The sequence below is a fragment of the Seriola aureovittata genome, chromosome 17, assembly GCF_021018895.1.
Source record: "Seriola aureovittata isolate HTS-2021-v1 ecotype China chromosome 17, ASM2101889v1, whole genome shotgun sequence".
In the NCBI taxonomy this organism is placed as follows: domain Eukaryota; kingdom Metazoa; phylum Chordata; class Actinopteri; order Carangiformes; family Carangidae; genus Seriola; species Seriola aureovittata.
In genome coordinates, this window is record NC_079380.1 from 21,129,598 (window position 1) to 21,149,094 (window position 19,497).

Genomic DNA, 19,497 nt, shown 5'->3' on the forward strand with positions numbered 1-19,497 from the left:
CTGAGCTAGTTTAACCAGAAATTCTCTGTAGCTTAAACACTTTTATGCTCTAAACATTTCACACAGCGCAGGGTGCCTAAAATCAAACATGTTTTGAATTGAACCTAATGTAGCTGACATAGCCATCTGTCTTGAATCTGCTGCTGGAAATATGCACTGGCTCACAGACCATTATGTCCCAGGTCATTGAATAGATTTAGTCCCTTATGGGTTGAAAATGCTTATTTGTGTATCACAGCCTGAGTTGTGGCCTTGGCAGGACAAAAGATGGGGTTAGAGAGGATATCCCAGAGCCAACCTGGGTTTTTGGAGTAAAGCCCAAGTGTTAAGACAGTTGGATGGAGGGTGAATTTTACCAAGGAAGTGATGACCTTAATGCCACAGCCACACTTTATTATTCATTCATATCAGATTGGTAGACTACAGGTGAAATGCAGGGAGGACTGTATTGTCTGGATGAAAAAGCTGTAATGTAACGTAATCCCCATTGAGTAATGTAAAACCACCTGCAGCAGCTATAGTTGCCCATTAACCAGCAAAACATTGTATCTCTAGTTGCTTTAGTGAAGCTGCTTATTTATTAATGGTGAAAACTTGCCACAAGTTATGCTAAATTGTTCCACACAACTCTATGGTCCAAATGTGTGTAATTGTACTAACATGAAGCAGGGCAAATAAAAAAGGATAATTTCTCTGCAAATTCATCCACGGATAGGTAGAAAGAAATTATTATTGAGGAATAAAACTTGCTGATTTAACTGTAGCCAGTTCTTAGAAAACATGGTTCAGGTTTTACAGTGTTTAGTAACATTACCACATTAAGCAATCATTTTACTGCCTCAAAATAGGCTTATTTATAAGTATCACAAAATGTGTGCCCTTTGTAGCAACAGCCCAGTCAGACATTTTCGGAGTGAATAACTATCTTCAATCTAATTAGGCTTAATAAAAACCTGTAATAGCATTAGTGGGGTGGTGTTTCAATTGGGAGTGACGCAGTAATTAGGGATGAAATTCATGATAATATAAAGCTGCTGCATCGAAGATTACTGTGCAATGAAGAGAGAATTATGTGTCACTGCAAAGCCTTTACGTATGGGAAAATAGACATTGTAGCTTATAATTGAGTTCAGATTTCTTCATGGTGGACAGAACAGTGAAGCCCAAGTGTTTAGTAAGTAGTGGTAAGAAAAATATGGAAAATTTAAAAACAGGGTCTCTGGATAATTTCGTCTGCTGAAATAGTGAAAGTGTCTTGATGCAGCTTGGAGCTGCCTCACCTTCAGTTTCTGTGGAGAGTGGATGAAAAAGCGTGTTCCTGCCCTGGTTTCTAGCCTGTTTATGCTCACCGCTGACTGATGGGTCTAGTGACGCAGGGCCGGCTGAATGAGCTATAGAGCCAGATAGAGAAATGCAATCTCACAGCTGTCTGGAGACGTGCGAGAGAGAGAGAGAGAGAAATGTTCCTCTGGCAGTGGGCGTGCAATCAGGATTTATCACTCTCTCTAAACCCACACACACACACACACACACACACACACCACTAATGTAGGGTACTACTGAAGAGGAGCAATGAAATGAACAGCCTAGCCAGATGCTTTAGTCTACTGTGGGAAGCAGAACGCCAGAGTCTGAAAAGATAAAGGAGGGAATGGTGATTTGACACAGTCTAATTTCCTGGTTCACTGCGTGGTCGAGTTAGGTCACAGTGTTGATAGCTATAACAGGTCTTAGTCAAACAGTAGTGTGCTTTTATTAGACATTTTGGAGGATCAAGTGGGTGGAGTTTGATGCATAAAAACTTGGAAACCTTTATTAATTTGGCACAAAAACAACATCTGGTGCTATGTAGCAGTTTGTTCCACGCGCTGTGTACTGAAACACAAACTAACAGCCACTGTTTGACCTGGTCTGGGCTGTAGGAGTATGTGAGGCAAAGAGTGACTCTCTGTAAGAGGGCAGATGATTAACTAAAGGTTGTTCAGAAGAGAACTGTGGGACTCAAACAAATCTTTTACTTTCTATCTTACCCCCACCCCACTCCTCACTCCAACCAGTGCTCACCCTGTCTCTCTCCTAAAAGCTGCGATTGGTTGTAAGATATTTAAACCAACTGTCCACATTTTGTAGCCTCACTGGCATTTAAAAACCTCTTGTGACCGACGGGTGCGGCATTAGTCACTTCTCGCAGCCACCCGTCGCCTCCCTCTCGGCCTCTTCGGTCGTTTTTGGTGGCGGCCTGTTGCACTGGTTGCGCCTATCTGCTCTTATGTGTTGTTTGGGATGCATGGCTATTTTTTTTTTTTCCCAGTGTCTCTCTCTCACTCTCTCCCCCTCTGGCCCTGCTCAGCTGCTCCAGCCATCTGTGCAAAGGCAAACAGAGAACAGAGGGATGGAAGGAGAGCAGGAGCTGTGGGGGAGGAAAGAAATCGAGGAGGAGAAAATGGTCAGGAAAAAGAGAGGACCAGTGGAAAATGAAAGAAGGCTTTTTGACATGTGAGATTTAGTTTAGAGGATGAGTAAAGGATCAGCGAAGAGGGAAAGAAAGACGAGGAAGAGTGTGCGGGAATTGTTTCCAGGAAGCTAGCGGCATAAAGATGATGTCTGTTCTCTTCTAGACATAGGGCAGTGAGTGTATTCTTACAAGTTTAGGTCAGTGGAAACTGGGATGACTAGTGATGTCTGGATTTTACAGTTCGACCAGCAATCATCAGCCAGTAGTGAGCTCATTTTACGTCTTGTTTTTCCCTCTCTGTCTCTCTCTTCCCTTCTCCCTCTCTCTCCCTCTCTCTCCCACCTTCTCTTGTTGTTCCCATGCTCCACAGGCCAAGCCTCTTCCTCTGGGCCGGCCTCTGCGTTGCCTCAGAGTTTGTCTCACCACTAAGCCTCCTGCACAGCCGGTTCCTTGCTCTGTTTGTAAACTTTGACAGGGCAGTTTCCTGCTACACCCCCCTACTTCCCTTTCTACTTCTCTCAAACCTGGGAAAAAAAAGATCCTTTTCCCCTCATCCTTTATTTTGAAAGTCACTGGAGAATCGGAATAAGGGACAGTTGTGATGCAGATAATGTATGACAGTGTATTACAGATGGTTGCCCTTTATCAGGCTTCATATGCTTCACGTCCCCATTTCTTGTCCTCAGTTGCTCATGTCTCTGACTGCTCTGTTTATGACCCATGAGTCAAACTGTCTCCCTGTCTTTGGGTTAACTGTTCATGCCTTGACCCACTTAGCAAATACATCCAAGCCTGTTTCCCACTCTCCTTAATTTCCTTTTTACAACTATTTAACTCTAATAGTTGGAAGTTGTGTGTGTTAACATTATTACAGGTGGCATATACAATCCAGTTGTGTGTATGTGTGTGTATAGTTTGCGTGCTAAAGCTTTTTGCACTCCCTTAAGTGTTCTGTCGCGGAAACCTAGTCTTCCACACTAGTGACTCCAATGCCATTTTGTACCAAGGAAAAAAAGAAGCCAACCCGTAGCAGTTCCACTAGCCAAGTGTGTCACTGAGCTTTGTAGTGTCACAGAGGGGACCATTTGCCACTGCACTGCAGTTGGCATTGAAATTAATGAAGGCTATTTGTAGAATATGTTGTTCCTCAAGTAGACATGTTGTCTTCCACTGCCCCTCCTTCTGTGGCCCCTGAGACCTCACACACACTGAACTGATCATAAAATGTGCTGGTCTAATTGTTTATCCTGAGGTTTCTCTCCGAGCATGACTTATGAGGCTGTGATCTATTTTCTTTTTATGGGTGCCTGTTCTATGTCTTTCTCTATGTATTTTACTGTCCTATATACGCTTCACTCCCCCCTGGGTTTATTATTGTGTCTGCTAACTCTTGGATGCTTGTCTAATTTTTTTTTCCATCCATGATGCTGAAGCTGAAAGAAGATAGAAGCCCCTGGTTTATCTGATTCCTAGGGCTAACAACATTCCTGGTGCTCTGTCTACTGATAGCAGAGGCAGCAAACTGCTTTTCATGCCTGGTCTTGCTGTTGACTAACTGTGTTCCACTGTATATTATCCTGTGTCTCTCCAGACCAGAGCTTGCTGTCTCCAGAAAGCCTGTAGACCTGTGGCCATCCTGCGAGATTTAAGTCAATCAGCCCTGCCCTGCAGAGACGGATCACTACCATTCTAGGGGAGATGAAGCCGGATGGGGTTGCCACGGCAGCGCTGGAGCCAATGGAAGCATTGGAATCCAATCCAGAAAATGAGGCAACACCAGCCGTGGAACAGGACCCCAACCAGGCAGCCAGTCCGGCGGGAGAGGAGATGCCACAGCAGCCTGTAGGAGAGACGGGCCAGGTGGAACCCGAACCAGAACAGGCCAAGGAAACCCCAGCTGCCAAGACCAGCAGCAAGAGTTCAGGAGACTCCAAAGCCAAGACTACCAACAAGGCCACAGCCAAGACAAAACCTACCACAGCTAACCCAACGAAGACCACATCTGGCTCACGGCCCAACACTTCTCAGAGCCGCCTCTCAAATGGCGTGTCTAAGCCTCAGACCAATGGAGTGGCTAAGAAATCCACACCTGCTCTGGACAAAAAGAGCACCCCGACCTCAGCTTCCTCCAAAAAACCAACAGGAACTGCTGGAGCCCCAGCTTCCAAGAGCAAAGTGGGTGAGAAGAAAGCTACAGGGGCTGCCCCCGCCACCAATGGTGCAAAATCAACGACCGGACCAACAGCAGCCAAGAGGACGCCATCCACAACTGCTAATGGTGTCAAAACCAGCACCACTGCAGCTGCTAAAAAGCCCCCAGGTTAGTGAAAATGTCAGCACAGGACAAAAAGTTGAGATGAGTGCAAAAGTATAATTCAGAATGTAGGCCATTTGTGACAAACACATCCACAGTAAGTGTAGGATAAACTCTAATGAGGTATGTTCATTGTAATGTGATGACATGCACATAAGATATATTCAGCACACATATTAGACATGCCCCAGTGGCTGCTGCTGATCTAGAAAATGCATATGCCCTATATCCTTATGACATACTGTGTGAAAGAAATATATCTGACCTTTATCTGTGGTACAGTATATAGCAAATAGTATATACTGTAATACTGTACTAGATGACACTGTTCTTTTTATACACATATTTATTAACTTTTTTCTCCTCTCCTCTCCTCTCCTCTCCTCTCCTCTCCTCTCCTCTCCTCTCCTCTCCTCTCCTCTCCTCTCCTCCAGCTCCCAAACCTGCCGCTGCAACTCCCACAAAGCCCAGCTCGACTGCCTCACCTAAGCCTGATAAGCCCCCTGTTTCCAAGACAACCAGGTAGGTGTGACATTTGTGTAGAGCTGAGGCCTCGCCTATGCTATCTATGTCTGAAATAGTTTTTCTGCACGTCTGTAGATAGCACAGGCTATAACTGGTCCTCTTCTCAGACATACTCCAAGAAAATATGTTTCTAACTTTCCTCCTTTTATTAAAATCCTTTTTCTGTGATTTGCCAGCAAATCAGCACATTTACTGCGGTGAATCCAAATAACTTACCAAATAGATAGGAATTGCTGGGAATGAGTTCAGCGTTATAAATCTTCTCAGTGCCAAGTAAGAGGCAGTTGGTTCAAAAGGCTTCGCTTGGCTACAGGTTCAAAGAAGACCCTGTTTAAGAAAAAACACCCTGGAGGAATGAGGGACAATGATCCCCCACATAGAGGCTTGGAGGGGCTGGGCATAAGTAGGCCAGCAACCAGCCAATGTCAGAACAAGCCTTAGAGGAATGCCTCACAGGGCTTCACCAGAGCAAGCATTATACAGCATTATTAATAAAACAAGTTTTAGGAAGGAGGAGGGGCAATTGGAAGAATTAAATGAGAGCAGGAATATGATCTCAATGCTTTGTTTCTTCAGAGTGGTGTACGGAAACGAAGACAAGCACTCAGAGTGTCTGTTTGTGTGCAATCAGGTCAGCATGTGTTCCTCACCTGAGTCACACTGGGAGCATGGTGTTCGGTCCTGAGGTGACTGGGTAATATACAGAGAGAGGAGGCTGAAGGAGGCCTTTGTCTGAGACAGTGAGGATCGTGATCCGATAGAGCCTTTGGCAATATCACTGTTCTTTCAGTATAATCTTATCCATTTGCCTCTTCCTGGTTGTTTATTTGTTTGAGGAATCGCCTCTTTCTTCCTTAATGTTTTGCCTCCATGGTGTATGGTATGATGTGTTATGTCACCATGTTGGTATGTCTGTATGTAGACACATTGTTCAGGCAGAAACATTTGCATCAAACAGATTGGACCATTTCTTGCAAACAGTGGGCAATCCTAGGAAGATGCTTTAAAAGACATTTTGGAAAATAGAAACCAGGGGGAAGCAGCCAGCCTGGCTCTGTGCAGAGGTAAAAAAAACCCACCTAACAGCACCTCTAAAGCTCAGCGCTGTATCTTGTTTGTTTAATCTGTAAAGATGAAATGTTAAAAGAAGAATTCGAACAGGATACAGCGTGTGTAGGGATCTTAGTGAGCTTCAGATTTGCTGGTGGATTTTTTTTACCTTTTGGACAGCTCCAGGCTAGCTGTTTAGCCCTGTTTGCAGTCTCTATGCTAAGCTACATTAGCAGTCTGTTGGTGGTAGCTTCATACTTACACACGAGAGTGGTATCAATATCACCATAATCGTATTTCCCAAAATGTCAAAGTTTTCCTTTAAGTGGATATAAAGCACATACTATAATAAAAATGAAGGTTTCCACAGTTTCTCTGTTGCAAATCTCATATTAAGAGATGAACTTTCAGTCAAGTACCCTCTCTTGAGCATGGGGAACACCCAGTGCTCCTACAGTTGTATTTGTTGGAAAAGGCTCTGCTATTGTTGTTAACCAGATCTATACAAGAGATTAGGCTGGGAGCACAGAATCCATCCACAGTAGAGCTAGGCTGATGTTTGTTAGCTCATGGCAGATATATCAGTGTCAGTGTCAGTACATATAAGAGGTCATTCATAAACAGTGTCTCCATTACATCATTTGTCCACCCAAGAGCTCTGATAAGTCCAAACCAAATTATGTTGATTTGTTTTAACCAGATTCTTTTAACTCTCAAATATCAAAATTTGTATTGGCCTCAACAATCCAGTATCGGCCGGGCTCCCGTTCACAGGAGGAGAGAGAGGAAGGAGAAGATGTCAATAGATTTTGCAAGTGTGTTTCCTCCACCTGAGAGCAAGGTGTTTTAGATTCCCCCCCCCCACCCCCCACCCCCCCTCTACACTCCACGTGCCACTGGTAGCAGTTGGACTGTAGAGATTACACGAAGATTACAGCTTTATACAATGGTTAATGTGCAAACATCTCATTAAAAAGTATTACACATGGGCATACCGTTAATCACCACTGCAGAACAGAACGCTCATTGTGTGACCTTTATGAACTGTCATGGTGATTTCATTCATAGAGATTGACAACCTTCACAGCTTCCTCACGTTCACCCAGTTTTCTTTGGGACATCAATTCCCACCCCCTCTTTACTCATAAAATACCTCGCAAAGAAAATCAAACACAAATGAAAAGTATCAGAGTTAAGTTCACGGGTCCACAGTTTTAACTAAAGTACTTATAGGCAAGCCTCGCCACTCAGCAGCCATCTTGGCAACACCCTCAGGCAGTTATTTCGGGCAAGCTGACCAGGCCCCTTTTTAAGGAATGGGGAGAGAGCCAGAACTTCACTCTCAATGGTCACTGGGACATAAAAACTGCATGAGATGATGTCTTTAAAAGTACACTTAGCTTTTTAATGCACAAATTCAAAATGTGCATATAAACAAGTGGAGGGAGACACACATATTGTCTGTGTGTCAACATTGATGATGTGCTGTGAACACCACCGGTTTGTTTGCTAAATAGCAGTTTTGAGTCCAAACATTTTCAATGAAAAGACCAATGAGCTAAGTAGGTAACATGGTCGAATTTATCAAGAGACTGAGCTGAAATCTAGCCGAGGCTATTATTGTAATCAGGTTAAGCTCAGAGTTTTAGTGTGTATCTAAGTAATCTTTGTGAGTGTATGAGTCAGTGAAATGTGTTACCGACAGTGGATGTGTAACCCAGAGAAAGATTTTGCCGCAGTAGACCTACATACGAATCCCCATGAGAGAGGTATAACCATTACTGACGATAGGCTCGTCTGACAGCACCGTGTACCCTTATAGGCATACTTCGTTAAGTGTGTGCGTGCACATCAGCGTCTGTATATGCAATGTGCTTTGACAAGGCCATAAATTTCTACTTTAATTAGATTTTGCCCTTTTCCTACCTCACTCAATCCTTAATTCAGGCCTGCTATCAGCAGAGTGGTGGAGAGCTCGACAGACCCATTCATTGCAACACTAGACACCCCCTGCTTCTCCTGTTGTTGTCACATACACACACACACACACACCCCCACCCTCAGTGGGTCTATCAATCTACTCAGTGTTTCTCTATGGCTCAATTGATTTAATTCCATCTGTAGCAGGTTCCACTTCTCAGAAAAATAAAAGTGCAGAGCCAATGGAGGTTCACTAAGTGACATCAATCTAATTTAAGGCCACTCGCAAGTGTTTTGTTCTTCTCTTCAGCCAGATGTTTTAGCAAAATTAGATTAGGTCCTTTAGTTGTTGCGTCTTACAGCTCATTCTTTGTCTGGCTGTTTCTGTGACAGTCTGCTCAGCCAACCTTTTTTGAAAGCAGACTTATGACTCGTCTGAAAGCTCACGTACATAAATAACTCTTCCGTTGTACACTTCAAGTTGAAAGAGAAATATCACAGATTGTCACAGCATTTCACTACCTAAGAAAACAGGCTCCCTTCACACTGCACTTTATGTGTCTACAAAAACAGCAACGGGTCAGTGAGTTTGTAGAAGCTGAGTTGATGGTTATAAGTTGTTTATGCACCACAGTGTGTATATACTGTGTCCACTTTAAATGTGTTTTTTCACGGGTGTGTGTTTGTTTTGCTTGCTATGGCACTCCTGTGTGTGTGTGTGCGTGTGTATGTGTGTGCACCTGCTGTTTGAAGCTGATTGCCCGCAGCACGCCGCCTGTGACAGGAAACATTTGAGCCTGATAAGTGTGCAAATGGAGAAAGTAGCAATCATTATGGGTTCTTTGAACATCATGTCTATGCATGCTGCAATGTATGCTAACTGATTATGTGTCAGGTTGTTTGCATGAATATGTACCAGTTTTCTTGGGCAACTGCAAAGATGATTCGTGTCCAGTTTTGCATGGATAATTGGAGACCAGTATGCCTGCAGCGTGCAACCTGCCCAACATGACTGTCGAGCAAACTGTGCATATTCTATATAGGTGGTTCAGTGTATGCACACATTATACGTGCTGTTCCTGGACGCCTGCATAGTAGGAGCAGCATGTAATTAGAATGCAGAGCATGTGTTCATTTGCCGATATATTACTCTGTATGATGTGGACGTAAAGGGGGAAGGGAAGCATACATAGCTTGCTGGACACGTGATACATGCACATGTGCCGCCCTGCTGTCTGCGGATGCAGCAGAGTTTAAGTAAAACAAAAATGGTGGCGGTGGACTATGGAAGCTACATGGCTGAATAAGTCATGTGTCCCCGCTGAGCTCCCATCACTGCTGCCAGAGATACATAGAGAGTGTGGGCTGCGAGTTGCCTGCACGCTGCGTGTGTGTGTGAATGTGTGTGAGGCAGAGGTGGAGAGAAGGCGGCGAGGACCAGAGGGTATCTCTGCGTGAAACAGGGGGAAATATTGCACTTTTGTAGATCAGAGGACAGAGCAAGGGTATTCAGTCCTTTTTGTACAAATTCACAAGAGAAAATGAGACGAGTTCAGTGATCAGGTGGTTTTCTATTTTTCTGCCATCCACTCAGCCTTTCATGTTCCCACATTAGTCATGCTGTTTTCCTCATTGATGGTCCCTAAGGGATGATAAATTTTTACTGCAGTGGATTGAATGCAACCCTCTTCATGATCTAACAAATTACTGCTGATGTAATGGTCCAGCACTGGTGTGTGTGGTGAGCAGTAGCCAGGGTCCTTGCCCCGGATACTGTTCAGCTGTCCAGCATGAAGCAGACGACATGTTGCGCAGGCTGTAAATCTTCTGTTCTGCCATGGGTGTGGCCGACAACTCTGTGATGCAGTCTTCTGCTGCCATGATTTTTTACGGGTGAAGCCGCCGAGCCAATTACCAAATGGATTTAGTGGGAATGAGTCTGAGGGAGGGAAGGAGAGAAGGACAGAGGGAGGCGTTTATGTCTGAGTGTGAGACAAAGGTTTGAGTGTGTAAAGGGTGTGTTTGTGGGTGTGTTCACTCCTGCTGCAGACATGTGGCGGATGTGATAGATATTGGGGAAAATGCTTTGTGGAAATAGTGTTTTTCTCTCTATCACAACAACATATTTACTTCTCAGTTTTCAAACCTAACAATGATATTTATTTTCATGATATTGAGTTTCCCTAAGTTCTCAATGCCTACTTCTCTAACTGATTTAGTTCATCAGTTGTACTTCCTTTGTGACTAATGTAGATGTAATATGGATAATTATTGGATCATCATTATTATATCCTCAGTATTTTATACAGTCTATGGAGATGGCTCTGCTGATACTAAAGCCTTATTTTCTGTTTTGTTCTGTCACACAGACAAACAGTTGAGAGAATGTTACAAATTTAAAAAAGCCTAAGAAGATCCGTGGGCTTTTAACATTTTTATTAAAACTAAACTCTGTTAGATTTATTATTAAGTTTGGTTTTATACATTTTCCTTTTGTAGAGGAGTTGCACAAATAATAGATAGAGCATCTCACCTAACATTGGATATGGTGGACACTCAATCGCCACTCCTGCAGCGATTATTTAGTTTGAATTTTATCTACATGTAAAACATAGAGCCTCAGGGTCCACACTTCCTGCTTTGCTGCAGCTTCAGAGCAGTGTGACAGGCAGGCAGATAGCACTGTGACTTAAGGCTACCGCAGTGACTTCCAACTAGTCTCCATACAGATACCTTGAGAAAGGAGGGAACTGCAGTTGTGATTACATTAAGAGAGGAGAGTCCCGATCAGGTTCATTTTACAGTAAAATTCCCACAGTGCCCTCAGTCACATGACTGTGTCCTCCCTGAAGTGGCTGAGGCCACTTTTACCAAGGATAGAGATCCTGCCTCCACATTTCTGCTGCTTAATTAACACAAGATCATCTTTAATTTGCTGCTTGTCTCGAGAAGAGGGAGGTCCTTCTACCATAGCTTGTTGCCTTTGCTGCAGGCAAGATGTCTGCCTGCATGCTTGCTTAGCTCCTGCTTACTCATTTGCCCCCTTCATGGTGCATCTTATTATTTAAATCATAGCCTAACTCTTGTTGTATCTGAACAAAGCAGCACCAGCAGGCAACCTCGTTTTTACACACATTAATCCTTTCTCCGCTGCAATGATTGAGGAAATGTGTAGCTGCACTAAAACCAAGGTGAACTATTTTGCTGTGTGCATCAGCGCGCCTGCAGTGACTAACTGTCAGTCATCGGATTTTTCAGCTCAAGTGCATTTCTGGGCCTTCTGGTTAACATTTGCGTTAACCCCAATTTATAGTGTTGTTTCTCTCAGCATGGCCTTTGGTGAAATATGAACAATGACCACGTTCTATTTTCCCTCTGACACAAGCTGCTCATTGAGTTAAATCTGGCACAAAGTGGCTTCATTTAAAGACAGCAATAACACTTTTAGTCTTCTCTGTCATTCAGCTGACAGTGAGCTTGATTACAGAATGAATGGAAGCTTAAAATAATTCAAGCATCAATGCGTTATTGTTTTCAGACATTGTCACCATGTTAAACAACATCTAATCTCAGAACACACAAGATCTCATTTTACTGTGGCCTGGTGTCATAAATACAATAATAGTTTTTCAGCTGTGCAGATTGCCTTCTTTGATAACACACTGATATAAGATAATGTGTAATCGGATGAATATTATCTGCCTCCTCTCTCTCTCTCTCTCTCTCGCTCTTGCTCTCTCGCCTCTTTCTTTCTCAGTGGCCTGGTTATTTTCCAGTGCTCTTAAAAGTACTCCTGCCTTTTTGGATTATCCATATTCCTTTTATCAGACAGATTATTGTGAACACTGTGTCTGAATATCCCTTCAGCATACTTCATCTCCACTGCCAGTCTCTGTATCCTTTAATTCTCCCCATTCTCCTCTGTCTGTAATTCTATTCTTATCTTTTCCTCTCTAATTCAGGCATCACAGAACTTATTCTCATTTCACCTTTTAACTTCTTGTTCACAATTTTAGTCTTAAAATCTTAACATCTCACTCACTGTTTCCCAATTTAAGATCAGGAGATAGAGCTTTGTGGTAGAGCAGCGTTATACAGAGGACATTTTAGATGGAATTTTTTTTTTGCTCAGACTAGACTAAACTTTCCTCAGCCAGCTCTGCAGTTCAGGCAAGGATTCGATGCAACGTTGTCTCACATTTTATCACTCTGCCAGCTGATAATCATTTTCATCTCTGTGTCTTTTAAACTGTCTCTATAACAAAATTGTAAGAGGGCCTTGTTTTGCCACGAGAACATTAGCGCATTAACTCGCAAATTTCCTTGTCAGCATTTTCCAGTAAACACAATCTCCTCCAAATGCAGCCAGTCAATGCATCACAGATGAGTCTGTGTGGTTTTGCTTAGCCAGAAGGGTTTCATATTAGCTGAACAGCACAGACATGATCCGGCAATCTCAATATCACTAACACACCTTTCACTACCCCAAAGCCAATTATAAATGATGTGGATCAGCTGTAAAAGCTGGTTTGAACTTTTGACGTGACCACACCCCTATTGTGTTGCCACCCGTTGCTCCCTGGCTTTAATCTTACTTCATGTTACCAAACCGTATTCCATTACATTTGCCAGGCTGCGCATAGCACGCACTACTTCATTGCCCTTACACAATGACTACGCTTCTAACACAGCCCGCGGTTCCAACTGGGGGATTTGGAGAAGTTATTTTTGTTCTCCTTTCAGCATTAAAGATTAACATGGTCTCAGCCATCTTCACTCTCCCTCTACCTCCCGCCCGTTGCCTGTTCTCTTTCTGCCAGTACAAACTCAATTCTTTATTTAGAAACAGGCAGTTAGTGTAGCATGGGCTCAGGAGATTGCACACCACAGCCTTGTCAGGACTACTAGATGTAGGTTACTTCACTCAGACGTGACATAGAATCCAGCTTTTGGGCCAGGCAGGCCGCCAGAGCAGGCAAGCTGATGCATACTGCCCCAAGTGTCATTCCCTTGTGAGTACAGGATGCAGACTGGGGTTGGGACGCCTCTTTGCGGTCCCTTGTGACTCACCTTCCAAACTGCATCGCTTCATAGGCCCTCAGGGGAGTTTGTCATGGGTCTGTGGAAGAGTGAGCTGGGCCTGGGCCTGTGACTAGTGTTTCAGATGCTAATACACTAAGAGCCAGTTCATAATAGACAAGAACTTGTTTGTACGACATGTTGTCAAACTGTATCTGAAGGCAAAAGTGATTAAGCTGTTCCAAACAGCTGTGCTGGAAGGCAAGGTTTCATAGAGAGAGGGGCAAGACGCAATAATTGTTTAAACATGGGAGTAACGGTGCATATCATGAAATGCTATTTGTTAAAAGTCTGCTATAATGAGAGGTGTGCGTCTGCCTTCCTGTCTTTGAGAGGACTGATGCCACATCTGTGAAAGGTTTTTTAGGTCAGGGCCTTGCCTGCTGGTGCACCCATTAAGAATGGTCTGTTCTGTCTTTATGAAGTGGAAAGCCTTGATGTCCTTGTATTGTTTTAGTCCTGTAAGCTTTGCAAACAGCCCTGCAGGTGTTTGTGCTGTTTCTTCTGGCATTAAGTAACGAGTGAGACGTCACAGTCTTGCTCCCTGTCACAATCCCTCAGAAACACTTGCAGCACAGAGTTGACCAGCACATGGTTGGGGTGAGACCTGATGTTTCCCCCTAGCTGTAAGTGACTTGACAACTCAAACGCTTGAGTCACCTTAAATTAATCTTCATCCTTTAGGTTTTGTAAATAGGGAAATCACCATCTTATTGAGCTCACTTAAGTCTGTCTGTCTCACGAGGGACCAGCAGAGAGAGAATCATGAGTTAAAATGAACATTTGCACATTTTGTCAGCTTTGTTTCTCTGCCCCAGTTCTCTATGAGGTGATATTTCTCTTAACCCTGTTCTTTGTGTTGTTTCTTCAGGCCCACTGCCGGCACAGCAGCATCGTCTCGTCCAACCACAGGCTCGACCCGGCCACCCACTGCCAGCACAACCAAGAGCTCCCCAGCTACAGCCAAACCTGCCACCCCTAAAACTTCCACCACTGCCAAGCCTGCTGCCTCCAAACCAACCTCCACTACCCCCTCTGGTGGCAAAGCCCCAACATCACAAACATCCAGGACTTCAACCCCTGTGAAAAAAGGTAAAAAAAAAAGTATATGTATTGTATTTTAAATTTATGGATTATAAAATCTGAAATTTCATCCTTAATTTGAATATATATATCATGTTGTGTTTTAGTTCCATTATAACATTGTTTAACCGTTCCTTGTGCTCTGTTTTCCCCTAGATGTTACCAAACCGGCCACCGCAGCAGCCAAAAAGTCTGCAGATTCTCCCCTTACCCGTGCTGCATCTACAACAAAGTCAACAAAACCTGAGACCCCCAAATCCGCCTCAAAATCAGATGTCACCGCCAAAAAGCCTACTGCTACTAAGGCTGCAGACACAAAGACACCTAAAAGCTCCAAAACACAAGAGAGTAGGCCCACACCTTCCAAGACGCCTGGCTCCAAAACGGCTGCAGGCAAGACCTCCAGCCCCAAGAAAACTGTGGGCAGCAGCACCCCCACTCCAGTGAAACGTGGCCCCAAAACTGCAACAATTGCTGAACCCGAGAAGGAAATTGCTGCAGCTGTAGCTGCTGCGGCAGCCATCGCTACTGCAGCAGCAGTTATTGCCGGACCACAGGAACCAGAACCTCCTGCAGAAGTAGCTGTGGAGCCTGTTGCTGCAGCTCTTGAAGCTGTACCAGAAAAAACTTCAGAGCCCACACCAGAACCAGTCTCAGCACCAGTGTCAGAGTCTGTGCGTGAACCAACACCAGAACCTGTACGTGAACCAACACCAGAACCCGTACGTGAACCAACACCAGAACCCGTACGTGAACCAACACCAGAGCCTGTACGTGAACCAACACCGGAGCCCGAACGTGAACCAACACCGGAGCCCGTACGGGAACCAACACCGGAGCCCGAACGTGAACCAACACCAGAGCCCGTACGGGAACCAACACCTGAGTCCGAACGTGAACCAACACCTGAGCCCGTACGGGAACCAACAACAGAGCCCATACGGGAACCAACACCGGAACCCGAACGTGAACCAACACCAGAACCTGTTCGTGAACCAACACCAGAACCCATACGAGAACTAACACCAGAACCTGTACGGGAACCAAGTCCATACCAAGTACGGGAAATATCTCCAGAACCCCCTGTCGAACCCTTTACTCAGCAGATGTCAGCAGAGCCAGAACTACAAGTCCATGAACCACTCTCCAGTGTTCAGCTGTCAGCCCAGTCGGACCTTTTCAAATTTGAGGAGTCTGCCAACGACTCAGTTCCTTCCCTGGGAACAACTGTCATGTCTCCTCCTTGTTCCCCACCAGGCCCCGTTTCTCCTGTCAGAGAGCCACAGGACGCCTCCTCTCTGCTGGACATGCATGTCCAGTCTGATCCCTGGGACAGGAGCCAGCCCCTGGCCTCGTATGAAATTCCTTCCCAGAGCGCGGTCAGTATGATGAACTTCCAGATAGAAGAGGAAAAGGAGAATAAAGAACACTTTGAGGAACAGGAGACAAGGGAAGAGGAAGAGGAGGAGGAAGAGAAGGAGAACCTCTTTATGCCTACCTCCATGGCTCCACCTGCAGAGGCCTTTAGTATGATGGCTCAACCTCACTCGCCTATGGATGATTTCATCACTAGGGGCCTGATCTCCCCTCATGAAAAGGAGGAGGCAGTGGAAAAGGCTGATGAAGAGATCAATGAGGATGATGATGAAGAGGAGGAAGATGAAGATGAGGAACAGAGGAGACTAGGCCATCAGCCGTCATCCATGATCACCGACATGAGCATGTCTCAGCCCTCTGATGAGTTCCAAGTCCGGTCCTCAGCCTTTGGCGGTTCAGCAGGTTGGCACGGTGACGACCTGCTGTCTGGGATGGACTCTGAGGACGTGAGCAGCTGCACCAGCAGTCGACTGCAGGGAGTGTCTGACCTCAGCAGCACCCAGCACACTGCAATTTTGGAGGGCACCCAGAGCTCAGACGCGCTGGTCGACTCAAGCCTCCGTGGCTCTGAGGGAGATGGTAATCTCATGTGTTCACCCAACGTCGAAACCCTGGCCAACGAGGAGGACGAGGACGAGGACGAAGAGGATGAGCGGGTGGATGATATGGACCTGAGTTCAGAGAGAGTAGAGGAGCATCACAAGGTGTTCCAGCAGCAGGAACATGATGAGGAGGATGATGAAGATGTAGAGATGCACAGTGAAGGCGTGACAGAGAGCTGTGGGAATGCAGATGAAGATGACTTTAATGAGGAGGAACGTTTAGACAACCTCAATCGCTCTGTTCCTCCACCTTGCATGCCCCCAGCCTCCTCCTGGGGTCAGACCAACCCCTTCTGTGATACCTGGGGTCAACCAGCCTCGCTGCTCTCTGTCTCCTCCCCCAGCCCTCTATCTGACCATGGTGCAGCTGAATCTGAAACACCAACTCTGTCTCCCGCCAAGGCGTGTTTGGACAGCAGTGGCCCTTCCTTTGCTCCTCAGTCAGAGGAAGAGCCCCAGCAGCAGGAGGAGATGAAGGGTTCAGCCAGCGAGGAGGCTCACATCCTGCTTGCTGCCCCAGCTGTAGGCATGTCTCAGTCCAGCACTCTGAGTGGCACCGGTCTGGCTGCCCACAGCAGCAGCGAGACGAGCACACCTGAGGAACTCCGCGATTACGACAGCAGCTCTGGGGTGGAGTCCCGTTCAGACAAGCAACAGACTCCAGTGCCTGCTTCAGTCCAGCCTGACATGGAGCAGGACCTGGGTATCCACTTGGAGAAAGGCGATGGAGAAGAAGAGGAGGCTGAGACACTCCCTGCCGACGAGGTCCTGGGAACCGGACCCCCAACTGCTCCGGCGTCCGCCCCGTCTTCCCCCTCCACCTCGGGAGATGAGGCCAGTGATACAGAGGGTGAGATGCAAATAAACGACCCAGATGCGCCGATGATGATGGGTGAGAGCGCTGGATTTGAAAGCCCCACTCCCACCTGTAATCTGCCCGCTCTTGAGGAGGATGAGGAGGCGGGCGACACACCCGCCGGAGAGGGCGAAGAGGACGGAGGCGGGGCAACCCCTCAGTCAGCCAACTCTGTGGCATCTTACGGCTTCGACTGCACCACATCCAACTCCAACGCCCACTCCATGGCCGAGAGCTGCGGAAAGAGCCCGGGGATCTTCTCCCTGGAGAACGAGGAGCAGCTGCCTGAGGAGGCCAAGGACCCCTCCCTCATCAAGGAGCTGACCCTGCCATCAGCTGCTGCCGCCGCTGCCCAGGCAGAGAACCTCCTGGGTAGACCCGTGGACCTGATGCCTCTGGGCCTCCCAGGAGACATCCAGTCCAGTTTCGATGAGCACCACTACATGCTGGGGGGGAAGGTTGCAGCAGACCACCTTGGGAAGACGATCCGTTGGAGCCCACTCACCATCTTGTGGCTGAGGAATCTGGAGACACCGGCGACAACCAGCCGCCGTACTACTCGACCATTTGTGATAAGACTGATAGTTTTCTGGCAGGTAATGTATAAGTCCCTCCTATTACCCCCGGAATGCACCTTTTCCCCGCAACCCTCCCCTTTTACCTGTTGTTCGTTTTCTCTCCAGTTGGGTTAGATGGCTTAGAAGAAAAAAAAAAAAAAGGAGAGCAAGATTGTAGGAAAAGATTTTAAAAAAATGAACAAAGGAGATGGGAAAAAAATGACTGTAGCAATTTTTAAATGAAGCCTCCCTCTTTCATACTGTTATGGTCATGGTTATGAGTGTATGGCTTAAACTCCTTTATGTACAGTAGCCACTACCATTTTCTAGTAGAATGTTCTTTTTAAGTAACACTGCATATCCTGTAGCCCCTGATGGGGTATTGACTGATTGGTCCAATGTGACTGAGCTTTTAAACCGAAAAAGAAAAAAAAACAAACAGATGGAATGAAATGGACTCATTGTGTATTTATCCTACTGTTTTTACCGAACAAATGTCAATGATTTTTTTTTTTTTTTGGTTTTGTATTTGCTTATTTGTTTATTTTTGTTTGTTTTGTTCTGTTAAAACCTGGTCCTCCCTACCCTGTGTACACACGCTTCATGTTCAACAGCACCATAGCGATAGTCACATGCTCCTTTTTAAAAGGTTGTGTTCTTGTTTCAAGACTTTTAGCTGTCAAAATAAAGGCTAGATATTAACACGGCTGTTTAGCCCTTACAGATTTGTTGAGGTAGGTATGGGAGTATTAGATTGCAGTTGGTGAAGTTTTTACTGTGTGCTTCAAGAGGTTCTGCGCTCTTTGCATAGGTCGTTAAGGTATATAAAGTGCAGTCACGTACAGTATGTGTTTCAGGCGTTTTGGTTTTAAGTGGCTAAGCTTCAAGCCTCAGTTAGCTGATCATTTGTGTTCCAGAAGAGACTAACAACTAGCCTATTATTTGTGATGAGACCCTGCATTGTCCTACATTGCTATCACAGCTTTACACTCGCTGAAACGTTTTCATAGTGGGCGTTTGGTTTACTATTTCAACAGTATATTGCATGTTTAACTAACAAAAAGACTGTGTACTACCTTGAATTTGAAACAATTCTACACTAGACATGTTCATAAATGAATGGTTCACACTAGGTTATCTTTCAAAATTCCATTAAAACATCATTGCAAGGCATTTTGTTCCTGTTTCTTATTTTCCCTATGGATCCAGCATGCCTGAATTTACTGTCCTCGTGTTTGAATCGCTGTGTATTTGTGTGTTTGCACAACGACTTTCCCATAGCATCTCCTACTTTTCCCCATGGGAATAACTGGTAAACAGGAAGTGATGCAACATTGTACAATGTTGTATCTAAAATGGAATTTTGGTTGGAAATCAAAGAGGTAATCCAAATGGTGTCCCAGTGCCCTACACTCCAGCATGCTTGTGCCTTCATGACGATCTCAGATTCAACACTAGTTGAACATCACATTGAAAACACATGCTTGGTAGGGGAGACTCAGTTAAAGGTGCCCTGTGGAGTTTTCTTGTAAACAAACACAAGTTTATCCTCGAGGTCTAACAGATGGGGTTGAGGTATTTCCCTTCTCCTAAAACATTTGCAAAGACAAATATTTTAAATTCTAAATTGTTTACGTCCATGTTTGCAATTTTGCAGCCTTCTTATTTGTTGGCGCGCT

The 19,497-nt window shown here is 45.3% G+C and overlaps 1 protein-coding gene across 2 annotated transcripts in view; it reads left to right on the forward strand.

The window, feature by feature from the left end:
- Positions 1-18,991, forward strand: part of prr36b (proline rich 36b) — a 29,141-nt gene extending 10,150 nt beyond the window's left edge. For both annotated transcript variants that reach the window (XM_056400934.1, XM_056400935.1), the window contains exons 2-5: positions 4,047-4,775; positions 5,204-5,291; positions 14,215-14,435; positions 14,583-18,991. In XM_056400934.1, coding sequence (XP_056256909.1) covers positions 4,154-4,775; positions 5,204-5,291; positions 14,215-14,435; positions 14,583-17,953 — 4,302 coding nt within the window. In that variant the 5' untranslated portion in view covers positions 4,047-4,153 and the 3' untranslated portion in view covers positions 17,954-18,991. The remainder of the gene's footprint in view (positions 1-4,046; positions 4,776-5,203; positions 5,292-14,214; positions 14,436-14,582) is intronic.
- The last annotated feature ends 506 nt before the right edge of the window (positions 18,992-19,497 follow it).